Source organism: Anguilla rostrata, chromosome 6, assembly GCF_018555375.3.
Source record: "Anguilla rostrata isolate EN2019 chromosome 6, ASM1855537v3, whole genome shotgun sequence".
Lineage (NCBI taxonomy): Eukaryota > Metazoa > Chordata > Actinopteri > Anguilliformes > Anguillidae > Anguilla > Anguilla rostrata.
Genome location: NC_057938.1, coordinates 57737415 through 57757454, shown reverse-complemented (window position 1 = coordinate 57757454; position 20040 = coordinate 57737415). Strand labels below are relative to the sequence as shown.

General features: G+C 44.9%; 2 protein-coding genes and 1 long non-coding RNA gene across 6 annotated transcripts; 1 reads left to right on the top strand and 2 right to left on the bottom strand.

Moving 5' to 3' along the window:
• The first annotated feature begins 5679 nt into the window (after positions 1–5679).
• eif2b4 (eukaryotic translation initiation factor 2B, subunit 4 delta) lies at positions 5680–12986 on the top strand. Of its 2 annotated transcripts, none has more exons than XM_064340913.1 (13): positions 5680–5829; positions 6302–6342; positions 6646–6778; positions 7222–7404; positions 8175–8257; positions 9020–9111; positions 9303–9417; positions 9766–9842; positions 10120–10222; positions 10840–10967; positions 11797–11974; positions 12112–12292; positions 12705–12986. In XM_064340913.1, the coding sequence occupies exons 1-13, from the start codon at positions 5772–5774 to the stop codon at positions 12902–12904; spliced, it is 1572 nt and encodes a 523-aa protein (XP_064196983.1). In that variant the 5' UTR covers positions 5680–5771; the 3' UTR covers positions 12905–12986. The 2 variants fall into 2 exon arrangements, with proteins under 2 accessions (XP_064196983.1, XP_064196982.1); XM_064340912.1 differs by having other exon boundaries at positions 5681–5829; positions 7219–7404.
• On the bottom strand, positions 10590–11802 carry LOC135257793 (uncharacterized). The gene is made up of 2 exons (XR_010330747.1): positions 11441–11802; positions 10590–11250 (listed from the first exon to the last, which is right to left on the bottom strand). It is a non-coding gene; the product is annotated as an uncharacterized LOC135257793 (long non-coding RNA).
• Positions 12987–14908: 1922 nt separating the features above from the next.
• On the bottom strand, positions 14909–19757 carry atraid (all-trans retinoic acid-induced differentiation factor). Of its 3 annotated transcripts, XM_064340917.1 has the most exons (8): positions 19599–19757; positions 19090–19220; positions 17937–18005; positions 17747–17818; positions 16854–16975; positions 16181–16281; positions 15740–15887; positions 14909–15602 (listed from the first exon to the last, which is right to left on the bottom strand). In XM_064340917.1, the coding sequence occupies exons 1-7, from the start codon at positions 19689–19691 to the stop codon at positions 15783–15785; spliced, it is 693 nt and encodes a 230-aa protein (XP_064196987.1). In that variant the 5' UTR covers positions 19692–19757; the 3' UTR covers positions 14909–15602; positions 15740–15782. The 3 variants fall into 3 exon arrangements, with proteins under 3 accessions (XP_064196987.1, XP_064196988.1, XP_064196989.1); XM_064340918.1 differs by lacking the exon at positions 17747–17818; XM_064340919.1 differs by lacking the exons at positions 19090–19220; positions 19599–19757 and adding an exon at positions 18226–18405.
• Between the last annotated feature and the right edge of the window lie 283 nt (positions 19758–20040).

Here is a 20040-nt window from a genome sequence, read left to right as displayed (position 1 = left end):
CCTAACCTACCCTACCAACCCTACCTACCCACCACCCACCACCACCCAACCCAACCAACCCACCAACCAACCCAACCAACCAACCCACCCACCCACCAACCCTAACCCCACCCAACCCAACCCCACCCTAACCCTAACCTAACCTACCACCCAACAACCCAACCTACCTACCTACCCACCCACCCACCCACTCCTCCCCCCTACCACCAACCAACCCCCACAACCCTACCCAACCAACCCTAACCACACCTAACCCACACCTTACCCTAACCAACCAACCCTACCCACCCCACCCAACCAACCCAACCCAACCAACCCAACCAACCCTACCCTAAACCTAACCCTACCCACCACCCCAACCCAACCAACCAACCAACCACCCTAAACCCAACCCTAACCCAACCAACCAACCACCACCAACCTAACCCAACCCCACACCCACCAACCACCCCACCAAACCACCACCAACCCCCCTAACCTAACCACCAACCCTACCAACCTAACCCTACCCTAACCCAACCCCAACCCAACCCTAACCCTACCTAACCACCCACCCTACCCTAACCAACCCACCCCTACCCAACCCTAACCCTACCTACCACCTAACCCTAACCCTAACCTAACCCTAACCTAACCCTAACCCTAACCTACCTAACCTAACCCTAACCACCCTAACCCTAACCCTAACCCTAACCTACCCTACCACCCTACCTAACCCTACCCCAACCAACCCTACCCCTACCCTACCCAACCCACCCTAACCTACCCTAACCCTACCCTAACCTACCCTAACCCTAACCTACCCTAACCCTAACCCTAACCCTACCCTAACCTAACCCTAACCCACAACCTAACCACCCTAACCCTAACCCTAACCCTACCTAACCCTAACCCTACCAACCCTAACCCATAACCTAACCCTAACCCTAACCCTAACCCTAACCAACCCTAACCCTACCCTAACCCTACAAGCCCTAACCCTAACCCTAACCCTAACCATACCCTAACCCTAACCCTAACCCTAACCTAACCCTACCCCTAACCCTAACCCTAACCCTAACCCTAACCCTACCCTAACCCTAACCTAACCTAACCCTAACCCTAACCCTAACCCTAACCACTAACCCTAACCACTAACCTACCTAACCCTAAACTAACCCTAACCCTAACCCTAACCCTAGCCTACCCTACTCCTAACCCTAACCCTACCCACCCTAACCCTAACCCTAACTCCAGGCCCTAACCCTAACCCTAACCCTAACCCAACTAACCCTAACCTCCTAACCTAACCCTAACCCTAACCCAACTAACCCTACCCTAACCCTAACCAACCTAACCCTACCCTAGCCCTAACCCTAACCCTAACCCTACCTAACCCTAACCCTAACCCTACCCTAACCCTAACCCTCACCCACGTGGCCTAACCCTAACCCTACCAACCCTAACCCTAACCTAACCTAACCCTAACCCTAACCCTATCCAACCCTAACCTAACCCTACAACCCTACCTAACCCTAACCCTAACCCTAACCCTACCCTAGCCACTAACCCTAACCCTAACCCTAACCCTAACCCTAACCCTAACCTAACCCTAACCCTAACCCTAACCTACCCTAACACCTAACCCTAACCTAGAACCCTAACCCAACCCTCACCCTAACCCTACCTAACCCTAACCCTAACCCTAACCACCAACTAGCCCTAACCCTAACCCTAACCTAAGGCCTAACCCTAACCCTAACCCTAACCATAGCCCTAACCCTAACCCTAACCTATACCCTAACCTAACCCTACCTAACCTAACCCTAACCCTAACCCTAACCCTAACCCTAACACCTAACCCTAACCCTAACCCTAACCCTAACCCTAACCCTAACCACCTAACCACCCAACCCCTAACCCAACCCTAACCAACCCAACCCAACCCTAAACCGCCTAACCCTAACCCTAACCCTAACCCTAACCCTAACCCTACAAACCACCCTAACCCTAACCCTAACCCACCTAACCCTAACCCACCCACCCCTAACCCTAACCCAACCCAACCCAACCCAACCCACAACACCCTAACCCACTAACCTAACCCAACCCTAACCCAACCCTAACTAACCTACCTACCTACCCCCACCTAACCCTAACCACCTAACCCTAACCCTACCTAACCCTAACCCTAACCCAACCCCAACCCTAACCACCTAACCCTAACCCTACCTAACCCCAACCTAACCCTAACCCTAACCCTAACCCTAACCCTAACCTAACCTAACCCTAACCTAACCACCTAACCCTAACCCTAACCCTAACAACCCTAACCCTAACCCTAACCCTAACCCTAACCACCCTACCCCAACCCCAACCTACCCTAACCCTAACCCTAACCCACCCTAACCCTAACCTACCGTACCCTACCCTACCTAACCCAACCCAACCAACCAACCCTAACCTACACCCTAACACACCTAACCCTAGAGCGCCTAACCCTAACACCCTTACACCATAACTACCCTAACCTAACCCTACCTGAACCCTACCCTACCTACTACCTACATAACCCTAACAACCTAACCTACCCACTCCGACCTACCCGACCCACCTACCTAACCCTAACCTAACCTAACTACCCACCTAACCCACCTAACCGTTGACCTGACCCTGACCCTGCTAACCTAACCCTAACCCACTAACCCTACTAACCTACCCTAACCTAACCTACTAACCCTAACCCTAGCCAACTACCTAACTACCCTACCTACCCTAACCTAACTAACCCTACCCTAGCCTAACCCACTACAGCCCTAACCCTAACTAACCCTACCCTAACCTCCCTCTGAACAGACCCTAACCTACCCTAACTCCCTAATAACCAGCACTGCGTTCATAAACATTCACAGGTAGCAAGACCTTAATGAGTCCATGCGATGACTTCGTAGTGATACCTACACAGTTCATAAAACTTCCAGGTGGCAGCAGAGACACTTATAAATTAATCGTTCCCATATGAAGAAGACGGCCATACAGAGCGGCATGAATGACACGTCTTTTCATTGTAAGGAATCCATATTACACAGCATCGTAGCCAAATGGCTGATATAACTAATCGATGGATCGCTACAACTTGTTCCACTGTATGAAGATAGAATCTACATACAACGTGCTCCACAAACGTTCGACATAGGCTATAGCTAGCGTCGCAGCTAGCGAAGTGCAATATTTGTAGTTAGCATAGCCACAGTCACAAATAATATTGTGGCGATCCTGACAAAGACTAAGCAAGCAAGCTAGCTAGCTGGGCTGCAAAGCAATGTGGGGGGGGTTGCATGAAATGTATATTATTGTTGTAAATAGCCAAACTGTTTGCATGTAGGCCTACATAGCGCTGCTTAACTGTAAATAGCCTGTGGGATTTTGTACAGTAGTCTTGTAAATAATCATGTTCAAACGCACTTATGTATACCCAACTTTAGCATGAATGAGTGTCTCTGTTAGCTTGCTGGCTAGCACCGAAGCACCAAACCGTTACCCTCAGTTCACCTGCTATTCTGTTGTAGTGAGTCACGTTGTTACAAAACACAGGGCCAAGTGACTTGAAAGAATTCAGGAAATATTGGGTAGCATTGCTTTCAAATACATCTTATGTATACAAACAGTGGCTGTCACAAAGCGTCTAAACGCAACAGAAACGCAGCTGAAATATGTTGTACTCACGGATTTGCCGGCCATCCAACGAGCCTTGATAGAGAAAACAATCAGCAAGCCCGTAGAATGAAAGCTTCCTAGGTCGCAATTTCTGTAGCCTGTTGTCCTGCTCCGTTGTCTGTTATTCCCTGGAGATGCACTTTCAGTCTTCCTAAGGTTTATAAGCCATTTTCATAGGCTTATCCGCAGGTGGGAATCCTCTTCGCTGTTTTGCTAAGCTACAACCGGAAAACTTGATTGTGGAGAATAGGAGCAGACGCATATGTCCCAGCAGGCTTTGCATATGAGGAAATAACAACAGTGTGAGAGAAATTAGGACGAAATGATCAAATTGCCTAGTTGAAACAATATGTTTTCAGCAGAATGGGCATGTAGGTGAAGGTTGACATGATCACGGAGCATAGTGCCAAGTTAATGGAGTAGGCCTAATCTAACCATGAGCGAGCTTTTAATCCTTATCGAGCGGTATATATAACAGTCGCTATAAGCCACTAGTTGTTAAGTGGAAGGTTAAGTAACAAGAGAAATGTTGTGCTTTTCTCATGTTCAGCACTAGTAGCTATACTTTTGGGTGAGACATGATTTTAAATGTAATGTTTTAATGGGGAGTTGCACAACGTACAGATAGATAGAGAACAGGGCGAGGTGACATAAATGTAGAAACGTGGCGTTTGCCGATAAGGTTTTGTACGGTAGCCAAGTGAAGAAATGTAGTTAGTAGAAATGGCAGAGTGGTGAACTGGTAACTTTTTAATAAAAGGAATACATTTGCCGTCATGAAATGCATATGGGTGGCCATGAGTGAGTTTTGGTAAAGCAAATATAAGCGTAAGAGAACGTTAGTGTAAAAGAGGAAATTATCTGCCTGAGGACGAGGCGGGATTCAATTGTTCAACCGGAGGTTTACCAGTCTGTCACTTTGTTAGGGCAGCACCGTGACATAGCTATGCAATGCATGAAATATCATTAGCAAACCTGTCCGTGGTTTTAAAGAACACAGGCGAGTTAGCACAGAAGAGCTCCCGTTGAATCCATATGGCTTTGCAATATTGTAGCTGGTTAACAATTGAATGTGCAGACGGTACGTCATAATACAGTTCGGGGAACGGCTGGTAGATATGGTGCAAAAGCAATAATTGAGAAGTAGTAGACAATTATTAGTGAGGGTAAAAGCAGGTTAAAGAAACACGTTCCTAGCTGGGCTTGAACCTCGGCCCCTGTGTTCCCAAGACTGTAACCTTACCCACTAGGCCACAGGTGGATTAGCTATTTGTACTGAAAATGTTTCAGAGTAAAAAGGTATGGGTATTTTGCGTGTGTATGCAAGTTTTTCATTGGGTCGTGTAGGTGAAGATTTGGCGGGTGTCGGTAAAATGTCCAATGGGGAGACATGTTATTAGTGGGATAGGCGGCAGGAAAAATAAGTGAGAAGGAGAAAATGCTAAATCACCTTAGTTTTCGGGGCTTTATTGTGTGGACATGTGAAGTTGTTTATGAAATCTGTTGAAATGGGGTCAGAATGTACAGAATTTAATGTTTTTAAGGGCTGAGTGTCTGTGGCTGTTGTGGTTATTTCTGTGGGGAACCCTGAAAAGTGTCAAACTCTCGGTGCTGTATAGGTATGGGTCATGCCTTGGCGGGATGGCATACCTGCCATCCCAATATTTCGTTCAACCTCTTCATGGTGGTCTTTGTAATACATACCATTATCGTGCCATTATCACGTGTACAATACAACCAACCAGGGTCTAGTGTTGAACTCTCTGCTGCTTACGATGAATAAAACAACTCGACTTATGACATCATTAACGGATTGTGTCAAGTACAAACATGCATCGATTCCTATTCTGATATGTAATATAGGTATAACTGGCTTGAAAATATGACTGTAGACACATTCGACTAGCATAAAAAGGCAATAGTTTTTTCCCCATTATAATTTATTATGGGGAAATGGAGAGGTGCGGTGAACTGGACGCCATATTGGTTTCTGCAACTTCGGTGATCGAAGCAACCGGTGACGTCCGTTCCATATCAAAGTTCAGAGTTCAGTGGGCCGAACACCACAGACAAACATGGCGGACGTTGAAGGAAAAGACCCAACGCAGAATGACAGCGTTTCACACACTGAAGGTAAATGTCTGTGCGTTTAAAGTGAACATCGCCGAGGTATGTTATTTCCCCGCATGTCTTGTTTGTTTTAAAGTTAAATTAGTATCGTATTGACTACGACAGCTGGCGAAAACTAGCTAGCTAGCAAGCGAAATAACGATGGGTTGCTGGTCACTGTAGCTAGTCAGCCAAGTCTTTTTGTTTTTTTTGTTTTTTTCAAGGGTGGCATTTCTCCGTACTTTCTCCGCTAGCTTCTATAAAATTATTAGACTTGACACATTACTAATGTCATTAGCATAGAACTCCGGAAATTTACCAGCTAGCTGCTGGATGGGTCCGACGTAACATAGCTACATAATTTCTTGTCGTAACCACCCTCTATTTTCAAGTTTTAAACTAAGATTTGCTTGCTCATCAAATGACCTGTCAAAACGGTGGCAAGTATGAAATGGGTTTTCTTCAAAAAGTTTTCATTTGCACTTTTAAATTGCAGATGGGTCTGAGTCTAAGAACCATGCTATTGCACTTGCTAAAGTAAGTATTGAATTCGGTACGTTTTTCGTGCAGTCTACTGTATAAACCGTGTTTTGTGTGAAAATATGGGAATTACACCCGCTGAGTATATTAGCTAGTAATCAACTAGATTGAATGTACAGAGATTTATGACGTTAAAATACCAGAATAACAAAAATAGCAAACCATCTGAACTAGTGAACATTCATAGCCATGTGCGTTTGAAAAGTTAATTGGATCATTCTATTTTCCTAAATGAGGGTTATTTTAAAATAAAGCCATACGTTTAATAAAGAATGATGATTAACTGCCGCCTCTGTGAAGAATGAGGGGAAAGAGTTGACCAAAGAGGAGAAACAACGGCTGAGGAAAGAGAAGAAACAGCAGAAGAAAAACAAGAAGGATGACAAGAACCCTCCGGAGCCCACTACTGAAAAGAAGCAATCAGTGCAGAAAGGTGTGGCTTTGTTACAAATCCATGCTTCCCATACAAAGCACTGCATGATAAGAGATGTCATATATTTTGAAGCATTTGCCATTTAGGAATAAAATGAGGCTCAAACAAAAGTCTCCTTTAGCTTAAATTCCTGTTTATTTACATAATATATGCTGCAGTCATTTTTCATTAGCGTCATTGGGATTTCCACTCCACTTGTTTGTTGTTTCGGGAACAAACCCTAACCCTGTAAGTACAGGACTTGACTTTTTGTGGGTTCTGACTGCTTTATCTGGCATGCCCTAACCCTATCTCTGGCTGTTTTATCTGGTGTTGGTCCCTGTCCCTTGTGCTATTTTATATGGTGTTGGTCCCTGTCTCTTGTGCTATTTTACCTGGTGTTGGTCCCTGTCTCTTGTGCTATTTTATCTGGTGTTGGTCCCTGTCCCTTGTGCTGGCAGCAGTGGCAGCAGCTGCTGAGTTGCCTGCACCTGCAGACAAGCTGGCTAAGGGCAAGGCGGAGCTTCGGGCCGAGAGGCGGGCTCGGCAGGAGGCGGGCCGTGCCACTAAACCGGGCAAGAAAGCTGATCCAGGCCAGCCCCCTTCCACTGCCAAGCCCAAAGCCCCGCCCAGCGACCTGCAGCCAGGTAGGCCTGCTCCACCTTTACCTGTCTTTATTTCGCAGGCCACTTTGTACAGAGTGACTTGCTACACAGTTCATACAGTGAGTTAAACAAATAATATTATGGATGGAAAAATTGAATGCAACACTTGCAAAATGTGGTGCTGTTAAAAAAAAAAAAAACAGTGTTGTGAACATACCATTAATTATAAAGAAAGGCAGTAGTAAAGAAGTGAAGACAAGGAAGTCTAAGCATTAGGGTCTTAGATGGTGAACTTTGACAGTAGAGTCTTAGGAAGTGAGGGGTAGGGTTAGATTCTTAGGTAATGAAGGCTAGTGTTAGAGAGTAGCTGGTAGCTCAGGGGGAAGGCATATTAGAAGCCGGTATCACATTATGTATTGATGGTGCATTATCATACAATATTAGCCAAAATTCTGCACATTTGTTTTTTCTTTTTATTTAATTTCTTTTTAAAGTATACTGGTACACAGTATCAGCTGATTCTTTCAGATAGCTATCGGCATCAGTGAAGGAAAGTGGCGTCTGCCCACAGAGCTGCCTTTCTGGCAGATGTTTGAAGGGCCTGTTCATTCCACATGTACAGCCTGGCTGTGTCTTCCAGTATTTCATATTCTTAACTATGTGTACATGGCTGCATTTTAGTGTATTGCAGGGCCATATAAAAAGAGACTGTGGTCTCAGTGGTTCTTCTGTGGTTAAATAAAGGCAATATATTTTTAAAATGTAATGAATAAATGCATTAACAAATAAAAAAATCTGTAATTTCTCTGCAGTGGTGAAAAGACTCCCAGAACACATTCAGGCGGATGATCCTGCTGTAGTGAAGAAACTGGCCAAGAAGTTAGAAAGGCAACAGGTGAGATCCCAAGCCCGGATTTAGACTTGTTTGAAGGTCAACAGTGAACCATACCCTGTAAGGGATGTTGGCTGCGAGTGTCAGAAGTCTTTTTTTTTTTTTCATTTCTTTTATAAATTGTGGGGCAGGGGGTCCTCTCCTACCCTGGAATGTTTGGGAACCCCTTGAGAATGCAGTTGGAGAACCCCTAACTGGTTCAGGATCAACAGTGATTTTAAAAAGACCAAGTAAAATCAGAAGGAAAATCCAAGCATATATCCTTGGATTTGTGTGATTTGTTTATATGAGTGTAGTTGCTGCTTGAATCAGTTTCAGTCACATTACATTACAGGTGACTTATCCAGAGCGACTTAGACAACTTTTACATTGCATTTACACAGCATCCATTTATACAGCTGGATATATAGTGAAGCAATGCAGGTCAACTGCTCACAGCAGTGTCCTACCCAGGAATTGAACCTGTGACCTTTAGTTTACAAGACCAGCTCCTTACCCTTTATACTACACTGCCACCCACTGGATTAGTGCTTTTCAGGCTGAACCACAGGTTCTTTAAATCAACCAGCTCTGTATTTTTTAAATCAAACTTCTGTCTCTTCTGCTGAAAAGGACACGTTCCAGTTTCATGCATGCATACTCTTGAATGGGTGGGGCCAGGACCTGTGACATAAAACACTATGGATGGAGGGAATGCAGGACCTGTCCATCTGGCCACTGTAGTCTGTGATTCTGATGCTCTTAGCATTGGTTTGTGTTGTTCAGATCCCGCTGAGGTCAGACTACGGCTACAAGGTTAGCCTTTTCTCCCATTTGCACCAGTACAGCCGCAAAGCACCTCTCACCCAGCACATCAGGTAAGCACTGCAGCTGCACTTTAAAAACCAGCCTTTTCTCTTCTCTGAAATTAACTGGGTGTGGTTTCTGTCAGTCCATCACTGAGGATTTGTGTGTTGTTAGGTTTTTAATAATCAAAAACAGCTTGAAAGCAACTTTGCCGTTATGTCTTATTTTGACAAGTTAAAATATAATGAGAGATTTTCTGCAGTATTCCCTCCACGGTGATCCACCCTGCCATCGTCCGGCTGGGCCTGCAGTACTCGCAGGGCATCGTGGCTGGGTCCAACTCCCGCTCCATCGCTCTGCTGCATGCCTTCAAACAGGTGCAGCTCCGCTTCAGACCACTTCAGTTCACATTCACACTAATCCAGATTCTCAGCACAGAACCCCTTCAGACAACTTCAGTTCACATTCACACTAATCCAGATTGTCAGCACAGAACCCCTTCAGTTCACATTCACACTAATCCGGATTGGCATCAGCACCCCATAAGAGCAAACCTCCCTGTTTCTGTACCAACAGCATACATTTATACCAGAGAACTGTTGTAGATTTAACCCTGTTAAGATATCTATTTGAAAAATGAATGCCAACTTTAGTATTTGGTGATCAAGTACAGCAGACATTCCTGTGCTGTAGTCACCAGATGTGAATAAATGTTCTTTCTGCAGGTCATTCGAGACTACAGCACCCCTCCAAATGAGGAACTATCCAGAGACCTTGTTAACAAACTAAAACCTTATATCAGGTATGCAACTTAATGCAGGCATACCACTACTTCCATGTGATTCACACAGGTAGTCCAGCTCTTCAGGTATCTGTATGGAGTATATTAATAACTTAAAAAGAACCCACAGCCTGGTAAACTCAGTTGGATAAATGTCAGATTAATGAGTCAGTGCAGATACAGTCATGTAAACAAGGAAGAAATGGAACAAGGATTTTGGGAGGTACAAATGAATAGGACATGAATGAAATTCTGTATAAGTGTATAAACTCCAGTGTTGGTTTTTATTTTCTTTCAGTTTTCTCAACCAGTGTCGCCCTCTGTCAGCTAGTATGGGAAACGCAATTAAATACATGAAGAAGGAGATCTCCAACATCCCCAGTCAGTGCAGAGAGGAAGAGGTGAGCTACAGTTCCCTTCTGTTGGCTGGGTGTGCTTTTGTTGGAAGGGTGTGCTTCTGTTGGCTGGGTTTGCTTTGCATGTTGAAAACACAGGTGCTCCTTTATGAAGCAGATGCTTTTACCTTGTGTGACTTACAGCACAGTGAGGAACAGTATTGACAAAGAATGACTGACAGTGACAATGTGGTAATTAGAAATAAATACTATAATGAACTTCAGGGCAATTTTCTTTGGTCTCTGTTTGTTTGTTGCCTAATTCTTAAATTTTAACCCCTAAAGGAATGATTTTTGGTCACTTGCCAGTTAACTGTATTTTGAATATTATAACACAAAAATATGTCATGGAATGATCCATAGTAATGCAGGCTGATGGAGTGTTAGAATTTAATCATACATACAGAAATAATCATACATTAGGGCAAAGTACAGTAGAGCTGCTGCTGTACGACTGAGTGTAGCTGTGGTGCTGCTGTATGGCTGAGTGTAGCCTTGGTGCTGCTGTATGACTGAGTGTAACTCTGCTGCTGCTGTATGACTGAGTGTAGCTGCAACCGTGTGTGTGTGTGTGTGGGTTTGGAGATCAAGGCCTTCAGTATGTGGCTCTGCTTTAATCGCAGGCGAAGGCCGGACTGCTTGCGTGCATCGACAAGTACATCATAGAGAAGATTCAGCTGGCTGCCAAGGCGATTTCCAAATACGCCATTGAGAAAATCAGCGATGGGGATGTCATCCTGGTGTATGGATGGTAAGTTCATCGAGCATCCAAGGAAGCACAGCATGAAGTCACACCCACTGGAGTTTCATCATTCTGTTGGGGGTTGTCATCTTGTTTGTGTTGGCCTCTGTTTTATCTAATGAACATTGTGTTGAATGTACTGCTTTCATGTGCAATATTATATACCAGTAATCTATCCTGGGATTACCACTGACAAGTAATCTGTCCACGAACTTGGGTACTGTGCATCTTGTGATCATGAATGATTTTAATTGTACACTAAAGACCAAATAAAATGGTTCACCCTTTTTCTCTGTCAGTGCATACTTTGGAATCTTTGTCATTAGTAGTTTACACTTCTGGCTCTTTGTCAGCAGTAGTTTACACTTCTGGCTCTTTGTCTGTGGTAGTGCACACTTCGTGCTCTTTGTCTGTAGTAGTGCACACTTAGTTCTCTGTCAGCAGTAGTGCACACTTCGGGCTCTTTGTCAGCAGTAGTGCACACTTCAAGCTCTTTGTCAGTAGTAGTGCACACTTCGAGCTCTGTCAGCATTAGTGGACACTTCGGGCTCTTTGTAGTAGTGCACACTTCGGGCTCTTTGTCAGCAGTAGTGTACACTTCGGGCTCTTTGTCAGCAGCAGTGCACATTTCGAGCTCTTTGTCAGTAGTAGTGCACACTTCGAGCTCTTTGTCAGTAGTAGTGCACACTTTGTGCTCTTTGTCTGTGGAAGTGCACACTTCGGGCTCTTTGTCTGTAGTAGTACACACTTTGTGCTCTTTGTCAGCAGTAGTGCACTCTTACGATCTGCCATGACCAGACTTAACCTGACCTTATGACCCCTGCCTAACCACCCACAGCTCCTCGCTGGTGAACCACATCCTGTCGGAGGCCTTTGAGAAGAAGAGGAAGTTCCGGGTGATCGTGGTGGACAGCCGGCCGCGGCTGGAGGGTCGGGAGGCTCTGCGGCGGCTGGTGAAGAAGGGGATTCACTGCACCTATGTGCTGATCTCCGCCCTGTCCTACATCCTGCCTGAGGTTAGCTGTACCCCACCCTGCCCTCAACCTGCCCTCACCTCACTCCTCCCTGCCCCGACCTCGCCCCACCTCTCCTACCCTCATACACACTGCCCAACCTCATCTCGCTGAATTTCTGCTCCACGTTTCCCCTTCAGGTGTCGAAGGTGTTCCTTGGGGCACATGCACTCCTGGCCAATGGCTATGTGATGTCACGCGTGGGGACTTCCCAGATTGCTCTGGTGGCCAAGGCCTACAATGTTCCTGTGCTGGTGTGCTGTGAGACGTACAAGTTCTGTGAGAGAGTGCAGACAGACTCCTTCGTGTCCAATGAGCTCGGTACGGAGTGGCAGGTCTATGTATGCATCACGTCTGCCGCAGGGTCACGGCTGTGTCGTGCAAATCTCTCAATCTCTCCCTCTCTTCTTCCCTCTGTCTCTCTCTCCCTCCCTCTCTCTTCCCCTCCCTCCCTCTGTCTCTCTCTCCCTCCCTATCCCTCCCTCTCTATCCCCCTCTCTCTCTGTATCCCCCTCCCCCTCTCTCCCTCTGTCTCCTCTCACTCCCTTTGTCTCCCTCTTCTTCCCTGTCTCCCTCTCCCTTCCTCTGTCTCTCTTCCCCTCCCTCTCTATCCCCCTCCCTCTCTCCCTTTCATCCCTCCCTCTTTCCCTCCCTATGTCTCTCTCTATCCCCCTCTCTCTCCCTCTCTATCCGCCTCTCTCCCTCCCTCTCTCTCTTTCTCTCTCACACTCAGATGACCCGGATGACCTCATTGTGACGCGTAAGGGGAAGACCCAGCTGGAGCACTGGCAGGAAGTGAGGTTGTTGGGATTGCTGAACCTTGTGTATGATGTGACTCCTCCGGACTTTGTGGACCTGGTGATCACAGACTTGGGGATGATCCCCTGCACCTCCGTGCCTGTGGTTCTGAGGGTCAAAAACGTGGAGCAGTGATCTCTTGCCCAGTGGCAGAAAGGCAAGCTTGTCCGCACATCATGTGTGTACTCTGGCATACAATAAACACATTTAAACAGAATGCTGTTTTAGTGTTCTTATCTACAGTCCTTTTCTGGGCTGGCCTGAGTGTCAGTGATGAAGAGGCCCTGAATTGGGAGTTGGGGGGTAGGGAGTTTGGGTTGGGGTAGTTAGGGGGTTGGGGGTAGGAGGTTAGGGTCATTACATTTTCGGTGCATGATTTTGACTCTTTATTCTGCAAAATTTTACAGATTGAAAATTTGCTGAATCTCGACTCATAAGCTTGTAAATTTGCAGGACTGTTATTCGCCTCAAACCCTGACTGGACATGTCCTTGCAGGATCTTCTTGCCATTCATTCCCCGTGGAAAAACTACAAGTCATTACCCTAGCGCGTAATTTTTATTAGCTGTGACCGCAGCTCTATAGCTCTGTCTGTTGGTTGGTCGGTTTGCCCCAGGAGGCTGAAATTTGGCATGGACGTTGGTCATGACCGAAGGTAGAGCTGAGTAACTGAGTAAGGCCGATTGACCAAGAGGGGCGTGGTGATGGGCGTGGCCTATCACAAAAAGGCGCATGACTCCCGAATGGATTCACAGATTTGCGGAATTTTGTGGAAAGATTGGTCACGAGCCAAAGAAGAGGTGTTTGTGTGAGGGTCTGTGCATGGATGCATGCACACATGGATGCATGTGCGTGTGCGGTCGCAGCTATTGCGGATTCACACTTGCTATTTTACAAAATTTTAATCCCAAAAAGTTAGTTAGGGAAAGGTAGCCACTTCCATTTTCCACCAGGTGGCGGAAAAAAAAAAAAGGATTATGTCTTTAAAAAGTAGAAGCGCGACCTGATCTTAAGCAAGGGCTAGGGTTATAGCAGAAGTTTTACAGAATTGAGTTTAGAGTTACGGCCACGACTAGGGTTATTACTGAAAATTTATGTAATATCGCTCTTTATAGTTTATGTGGTATTATTCAGCATGAACTAGCAGAAAAAGACTTATAAGTCAGCCATAAAAATTAACTAGGGCTAGGGACTAGTTAGGGGTAGGAGAGTAGGGCTAGGGGCTAGTTAGGGGTAGGAGAGTAGGGCTGGGGGCTAGTTAGGGGTAGGAGAGTAGGGCTAGGGACTAGTTAGGGGTAGGAGAGTAGGGCTAGGGACTAGTTAGGGGTAGGAGAGTAGGGCTAGGGGCTAGTTAGGGGTAGGAGAGTAGGGCTAGGGGCTAGTTAGGGGTAGGAGAGTAGGGCTGGGGGCTAGTTAGGGGTAGGAGAGTAGGGCTGGGGGCTAGTTAGGGGTAGGAGAGTAGGGCTGGGGGCTAGTTAGGGGTAGGAGAGTAGGGCTGGGGCTAGTTAGGGTAGGAGAGTAGGCTGGGGGCTAGTTAGGGGTAGGAGAGTAGGGCTGGGGGCTAGTTAGGGGTAGGAGAGTAGGGCTGGGGGCTAGTTAGGGGTAGGAGGGTAGGGCTGGGGGCTAGTTAGGGGTAGGAGGGTAAGGTTGGGAGTAGTTAGAGGTAGGAGGTGTGTGACTGTGGCTCAGTGGATACCCTGCAGTGAAGATAAGTGCTTTCATAGGACTGACTGAATTACGACACTACAATGACACTGCTGACCTGTCCAACACAAGAAATACAAACTGCTTCAAATAAATATGGAAGTGAGACTTGCTAAAGATGTTAGATGTTAAATGTTAGGGCTGGGATACATAGTTAACATTTTTGTTACATGTTACATGTACCCCCATTCCAGCACTTATTGTAATTTGTATTTTTGTCCTAATATTGTAGCTTGTTCTTCCCCCTAATTTGGCTTGGCACAAATTAGGTCAGAATAATGTTCACTGTGTGAACTGAACTGTGTTCTTGGCTATAAATAGCTGTACGAAATGAGTATTGTACCTTATTGAACCTGTGTTTTGTAGTTCTTCCATTGACCATGATCTGCACTTTTGTACATCGCTTTGGATAAAAGCGTCTGCTAAATAAATGTAATGTAATGTAACATTTTATATAACAGATATACAGAGCATATGACATATAGCACTTATCCTGAGTAGAAGGTGTATCTCACAAACAGGCTGCAATGTACAGCAAAGGACAGGAATTCCACAGGTACATAAATGACTCCATAGGTTAAAAGGCAGTGCATTCATACAGTGGTTACATGAATCAAATCATTTCTTCCATTCATAATTCCAAAAAGGAATTACAGAAAAGAATTACACAGGCATGCATGTCCCCACCAATGACCAGACAACCTCACGCTTCCAATTTACAGACATGTACTTTCACAAATGTGATTACAGATGGTACTACCAGAAGTGTAAGGCTTGTTGTACTGACAGGTTGATGTAATATAGAGGAGATGACGGTGTAATTTTCATAAGTGACCACAACCTGCATGCTGAGTTAGGCCACTGCCCAGGGTCTGGCACAGTTTGCCCTCTGTGGAAAGTTAGTATCCAGAGGAATGAGGTCAGCTTTATTACAGAGGCTGAACAATCAATTAAGGATTCACCCCTTATAATTAACTGCAGATCAATTAATTCTAATAATGTAAATATAGTCATAAAGGTGGCTAAACTACCATAAAATTGGTAAAATGTTAATATTTTTTCAGTTGAGAAGTGGCTGAAAACTTGCAACTTGTCTGAATAAATAACATTTTCATTATTTTGCAAGTTGGCTTGCATAAAATCCTTCTGTAACAGTAACTGGGTGTGCTACAGCAGCACACATACATAAACTGGTCAATGTTAAATACTTTAAAAATGTATTTTAAAAAACTAAAATGTGCAGGAGTTCCCCCGTTCTGCCAGCAGCCTGATGAATGATGGGGAGAGTGGGGGTACAGTGGAGTGGGGACTCAGATGGACTTAGCCTTACGTCGCTGTGTCACCCACAGCAAGGCGGAGACCAGGACTGTGGCCCCACCCAAAATCCCCAGCACTTCAGCCAATGGGAACTGGCCCTGTGACAGATGCAAAACACATCACACAGCTCACTCGTACTCACTTCTATAACATCATCACAGATTCTACACACTAACCAGACAAGCGACTGGATCCCTGATGCTGAAACTTATCTTGTACTGGAGCTGAGTTGGTGTGCATGTACCGTGCGTCTGAAACTTATCCTGTATTGGAGCTGAGTTGGTGTGCATGTACCGTGTGGCTCTAATCAATAACAAGTAGGAAGGCTGCTAAAACTTGGTCTCAAGAAAGACAATTTAGCCACAAGATTGTTAAAGCAGAGTTAACTGACCTCTCTGAGACACTTGTATCCATGGTGACTTTGTGTGCACCTGCACTGGAAGAAGCCAGGCCCATCTGGAGCACAGAGGCCATTTTCAGGGCAGTCCCCAGCTGAAATTCCAAATAAGGAAAGGGATCATCATTCAGCTGAAGATAAGGCACACATCACCCATTTTCACAATGTCTGCATTCACTTCTGATAAAACACTTGCTCGATTTAAGCCTCTTTCTCGCTACATTCTTAGAACAAACTCAGGCCAGAAACTGGAGTGGGGTTTCCTTAGTTACAGTAGTCTATGCACAGGTAGGTTTGGATGCTATCGGCCCAGTTTCCTCCCCAGTTTGGCATGTCTAATAATATTTGATCTCTTCTCATTCCCTCAGCGTGTGCTGTTATGCAGGTCCGGCTCACACAGACATGAGACAGAGGAAGACGCATCATGCGTGGCCTAACAGGCAGACACGCAGATACCCTAATGGCCAGTGGGGTTTGCTGAAACACTAAGAGATGTAATAATCTCAGAAAACTGAAACCGTCCCATTCCTGGAGAATCCTAGAGCCAGTTGTGCAGTTGCCTGTAGGCCACGTCGGCCCTGGGATCCAGATTCAGTATCAAACCGCGTGAACAAGACGGGTCTTTAGAACGCAGGAAATGTGACAGGTCTGTTTGTATATGACGTACACTTGTGCCCCATTTGATCACAACTGTTCCTCTGTCCTTCACACAGGCGTATCTCCCCTCTGGTCTCCACTTTTTCCCAGGATGCATTGCCCCCTGGACATGTCAGATGATATGGCAACAGCCTAAAATCACAGATAGCACAGTTCAGCTCTCAGACTGTAGTCACAGATAGCAAAGTTCAGCTCTCAGACTGTAGTCACAGATAGCACAGTTCAGCTCTCAGACTGTAGTCACAGATAGCACAGTTCAGCTCTCAGACTGTAGTCACAGATGGCACAGTTCAGCTCTCAGACTGTAGTCACAGATAGCACAGTTCAGCTCTCAGACTGTAGTCACAGATAGCACAGTTCAGCTCTCAGACTGTAAGATATTTAACACTGAATAATTCAGTAATGTCCTGTATGTCCTGCAGCAGGCTTCAGCACTGTCATCACACCTGCACACCAGTACACCTGCACACCTGTACACCAGCACACCTCCACACCTGTACACCAGCACACCTGCACACCAGTACACCTAAACACCACACCTGTACACCAGTACACCTAAACACCACACCTGTACACTGGCACACCTCCACACCTGCACACCACAGCCTCTGACTGGAGCATCATAAGCGTCCCTTTCTGAGTGCAATACTTGCAGGGTGTGGCCTTCTTAACGTTTTGTTAATAAAACATTTTATTATCATAATTTTATTTGTACAACTATTAATAGTGTGCTCATAACTATTCTACTTACTCTTGTATAAGCAGGATAAAGTGTGCTGACATGCTTACACGTACATGCACTGGTTCTGACAGAATATCACTAAACAGACAATGTTCCAGCGCCTTCAATATTCATATTTCACACAGGAATTTAACATGAAATTACTCATAAAAAGTACTTACAAACGCTGCAGTTGTGTGAAACCTTGAAAGACTGAGTCATTGAAGTTTAAAACGGGGTTTGCTGAGAGGTCTCTTCATCAGAAAGAGAAAAGGTAAAAATGCAAAGGTAAGCCAGTCAACTCCTAAACATAAACATAAAAGCTATTACTTATTTTTTTATTAAAATACATCATTGTCATATTTTACTCACATTATTTTGGCTGTTGATGCTTCATTCAGGCCTTTTACTTCTCTTAGTGAACAATTTGAGAGATCTAATCTGAAATAATAAAAATGTATACAGTTTGGTTTCACCATGTAGAAATCACAGCACTTTTTTATACATAACCTGCCCCTTTCAGGGCCCATAATATTTGGGACATAATAATAATAGCGTAATATGTAAATTAGTCATGTTCAGCATTTTGTTGAATATCACTTGCATACAATGACTGCTCCAAGTCTTTGTCCAACAGACATCACCGGGTGCTGACTATTACCTCTGATGATGCCCTGCCAGGCATACTGCAGCTATATTCAGCTCCTGCTTGTTTCGAGGGCTAGTTGCCTTCAGTTTTCTCTTCAGCATATTCTCTTTGCCTCCACACTTTGGTCTAGCCAACAACTCTGAAGGCAGTCAGAACTCAACAATCGAAACTAGATACTGAAAGTTCTCATATCTGCACTAAGGAAGCCATTGAACACACCTGAGTAATCAGAAACAGTTGTGATGCCATTTGTCCCTAACATTATGATGCCCTGAAATGAGGGGTCTATGTATAGAAAGTGCTGTTAAATCTACATGGTAAAACCAAAATGTATAAAATATCTTTTTGAGAATCTGCCCTTTAACCACGTGTGAATTGTTTGATTACAAATCTAAAATTGTGGCGTACAGAACAAAAGCAAGAAAAATATGTCTGTCCCATATATATGTTACAGTCTTTTCGTTGTTTTTGATCTGTACTCCAGTACAAATATATAAAAAGAGCAGTAATCCCTACACGGATCACCCGATATGGATGTAAATACCCTCAAAATAAAGCCAAGAGTCTGCATTTGAACCTCGTATTCATTGTTTCACTTTAAATCCAATGCGCTGGAGTATATAGGATATAGGACGTTTTACAGCGTCTTAGCAAAGATAGATGTTGCGTATTTACTCTTTTAAATTACGTAAACGTGTAGGATTGCGACATACAGTGTATGACAATAACCTGTTGCTGTATTTCTTTTTCAGCACTGCTGAATAGAAGCCATACGTCCGCCTTCAGTTTTATAAGACTTCCTGCTGAAACTCGCTCAAGCTGGCTAAAACCTATAAGATTACGTGTCAGTTGTTGTGTCGTCGTGCCGGTGCATACCCTGTGATAGAGTCCACATCCAGACCCTGTGTCCCTAAGCAACAGCGTCCCTCGGCCTGACCGGACGATACTGTGCAGAAATTTCCCACCGCGGTTCCGTTCTGTAAGATCCCCTCACACGCATGACACACCTGTGAAAGTACACAGCGTTGCAGAATGACAATGTCTAGACAACATCCAGCCTTTAAATACCGATTGTATCACAGACGAACATACAAAACATTAAATTAGGTGCACAGTACATACATTAAAATACATAGCAACAGTTGCTATGAATTTAATTTAAAAGGGACAATGAACACTTAGTAACTGTCCCGGAAACAACTAAATAGCTGAATTTTATCCGTAGGCAGAGAAAAAGCAGGCAAATTTACAATAATTGTGGGTGGCTAGCTAGCTATGTTGCAAGCGCACAATCATCTTGCCATACAGAAATATGAAGTAGGCTATTTGTTTCACTGACGCTACTTAGCTAAAGCTATCTAAATAACTAGCTAACGTTTTCCTACCTGAAATGTAGCGCGTTGGAGACTCGCATCAAAATAGACTAACATGACCATTACACCAACAACAGTGAACAGGCGACAGCGCCCAGCTGTCATTTTCAGGTCCGACCCTGTCCTGCTCTGGAAAACAGCTTGTGTCACATGACTTGTACAATCACATGACTGCGCACGTCTGACGCAGTGAAACAGTTGGTAGCTAGCAGCACTCGGTTCCATAGACATGTATATGTCTATGCTCGGTTCAGTGACTGAGCTGGCCAATGTTGCAGCTCTCACTACTTTCCACACATTAAAACTCATTGGCGATAAAGGGCAATTTCTCTGGCAATGGCTCTGTGTGAACTCTGTGCATCTGAATAAAGTACAAAACACAATGTAATTAGTCCAATAATAGTACAGTCAATGAAGTCATCATTATGTTCTGAATAATATTCAAAACGAGTAG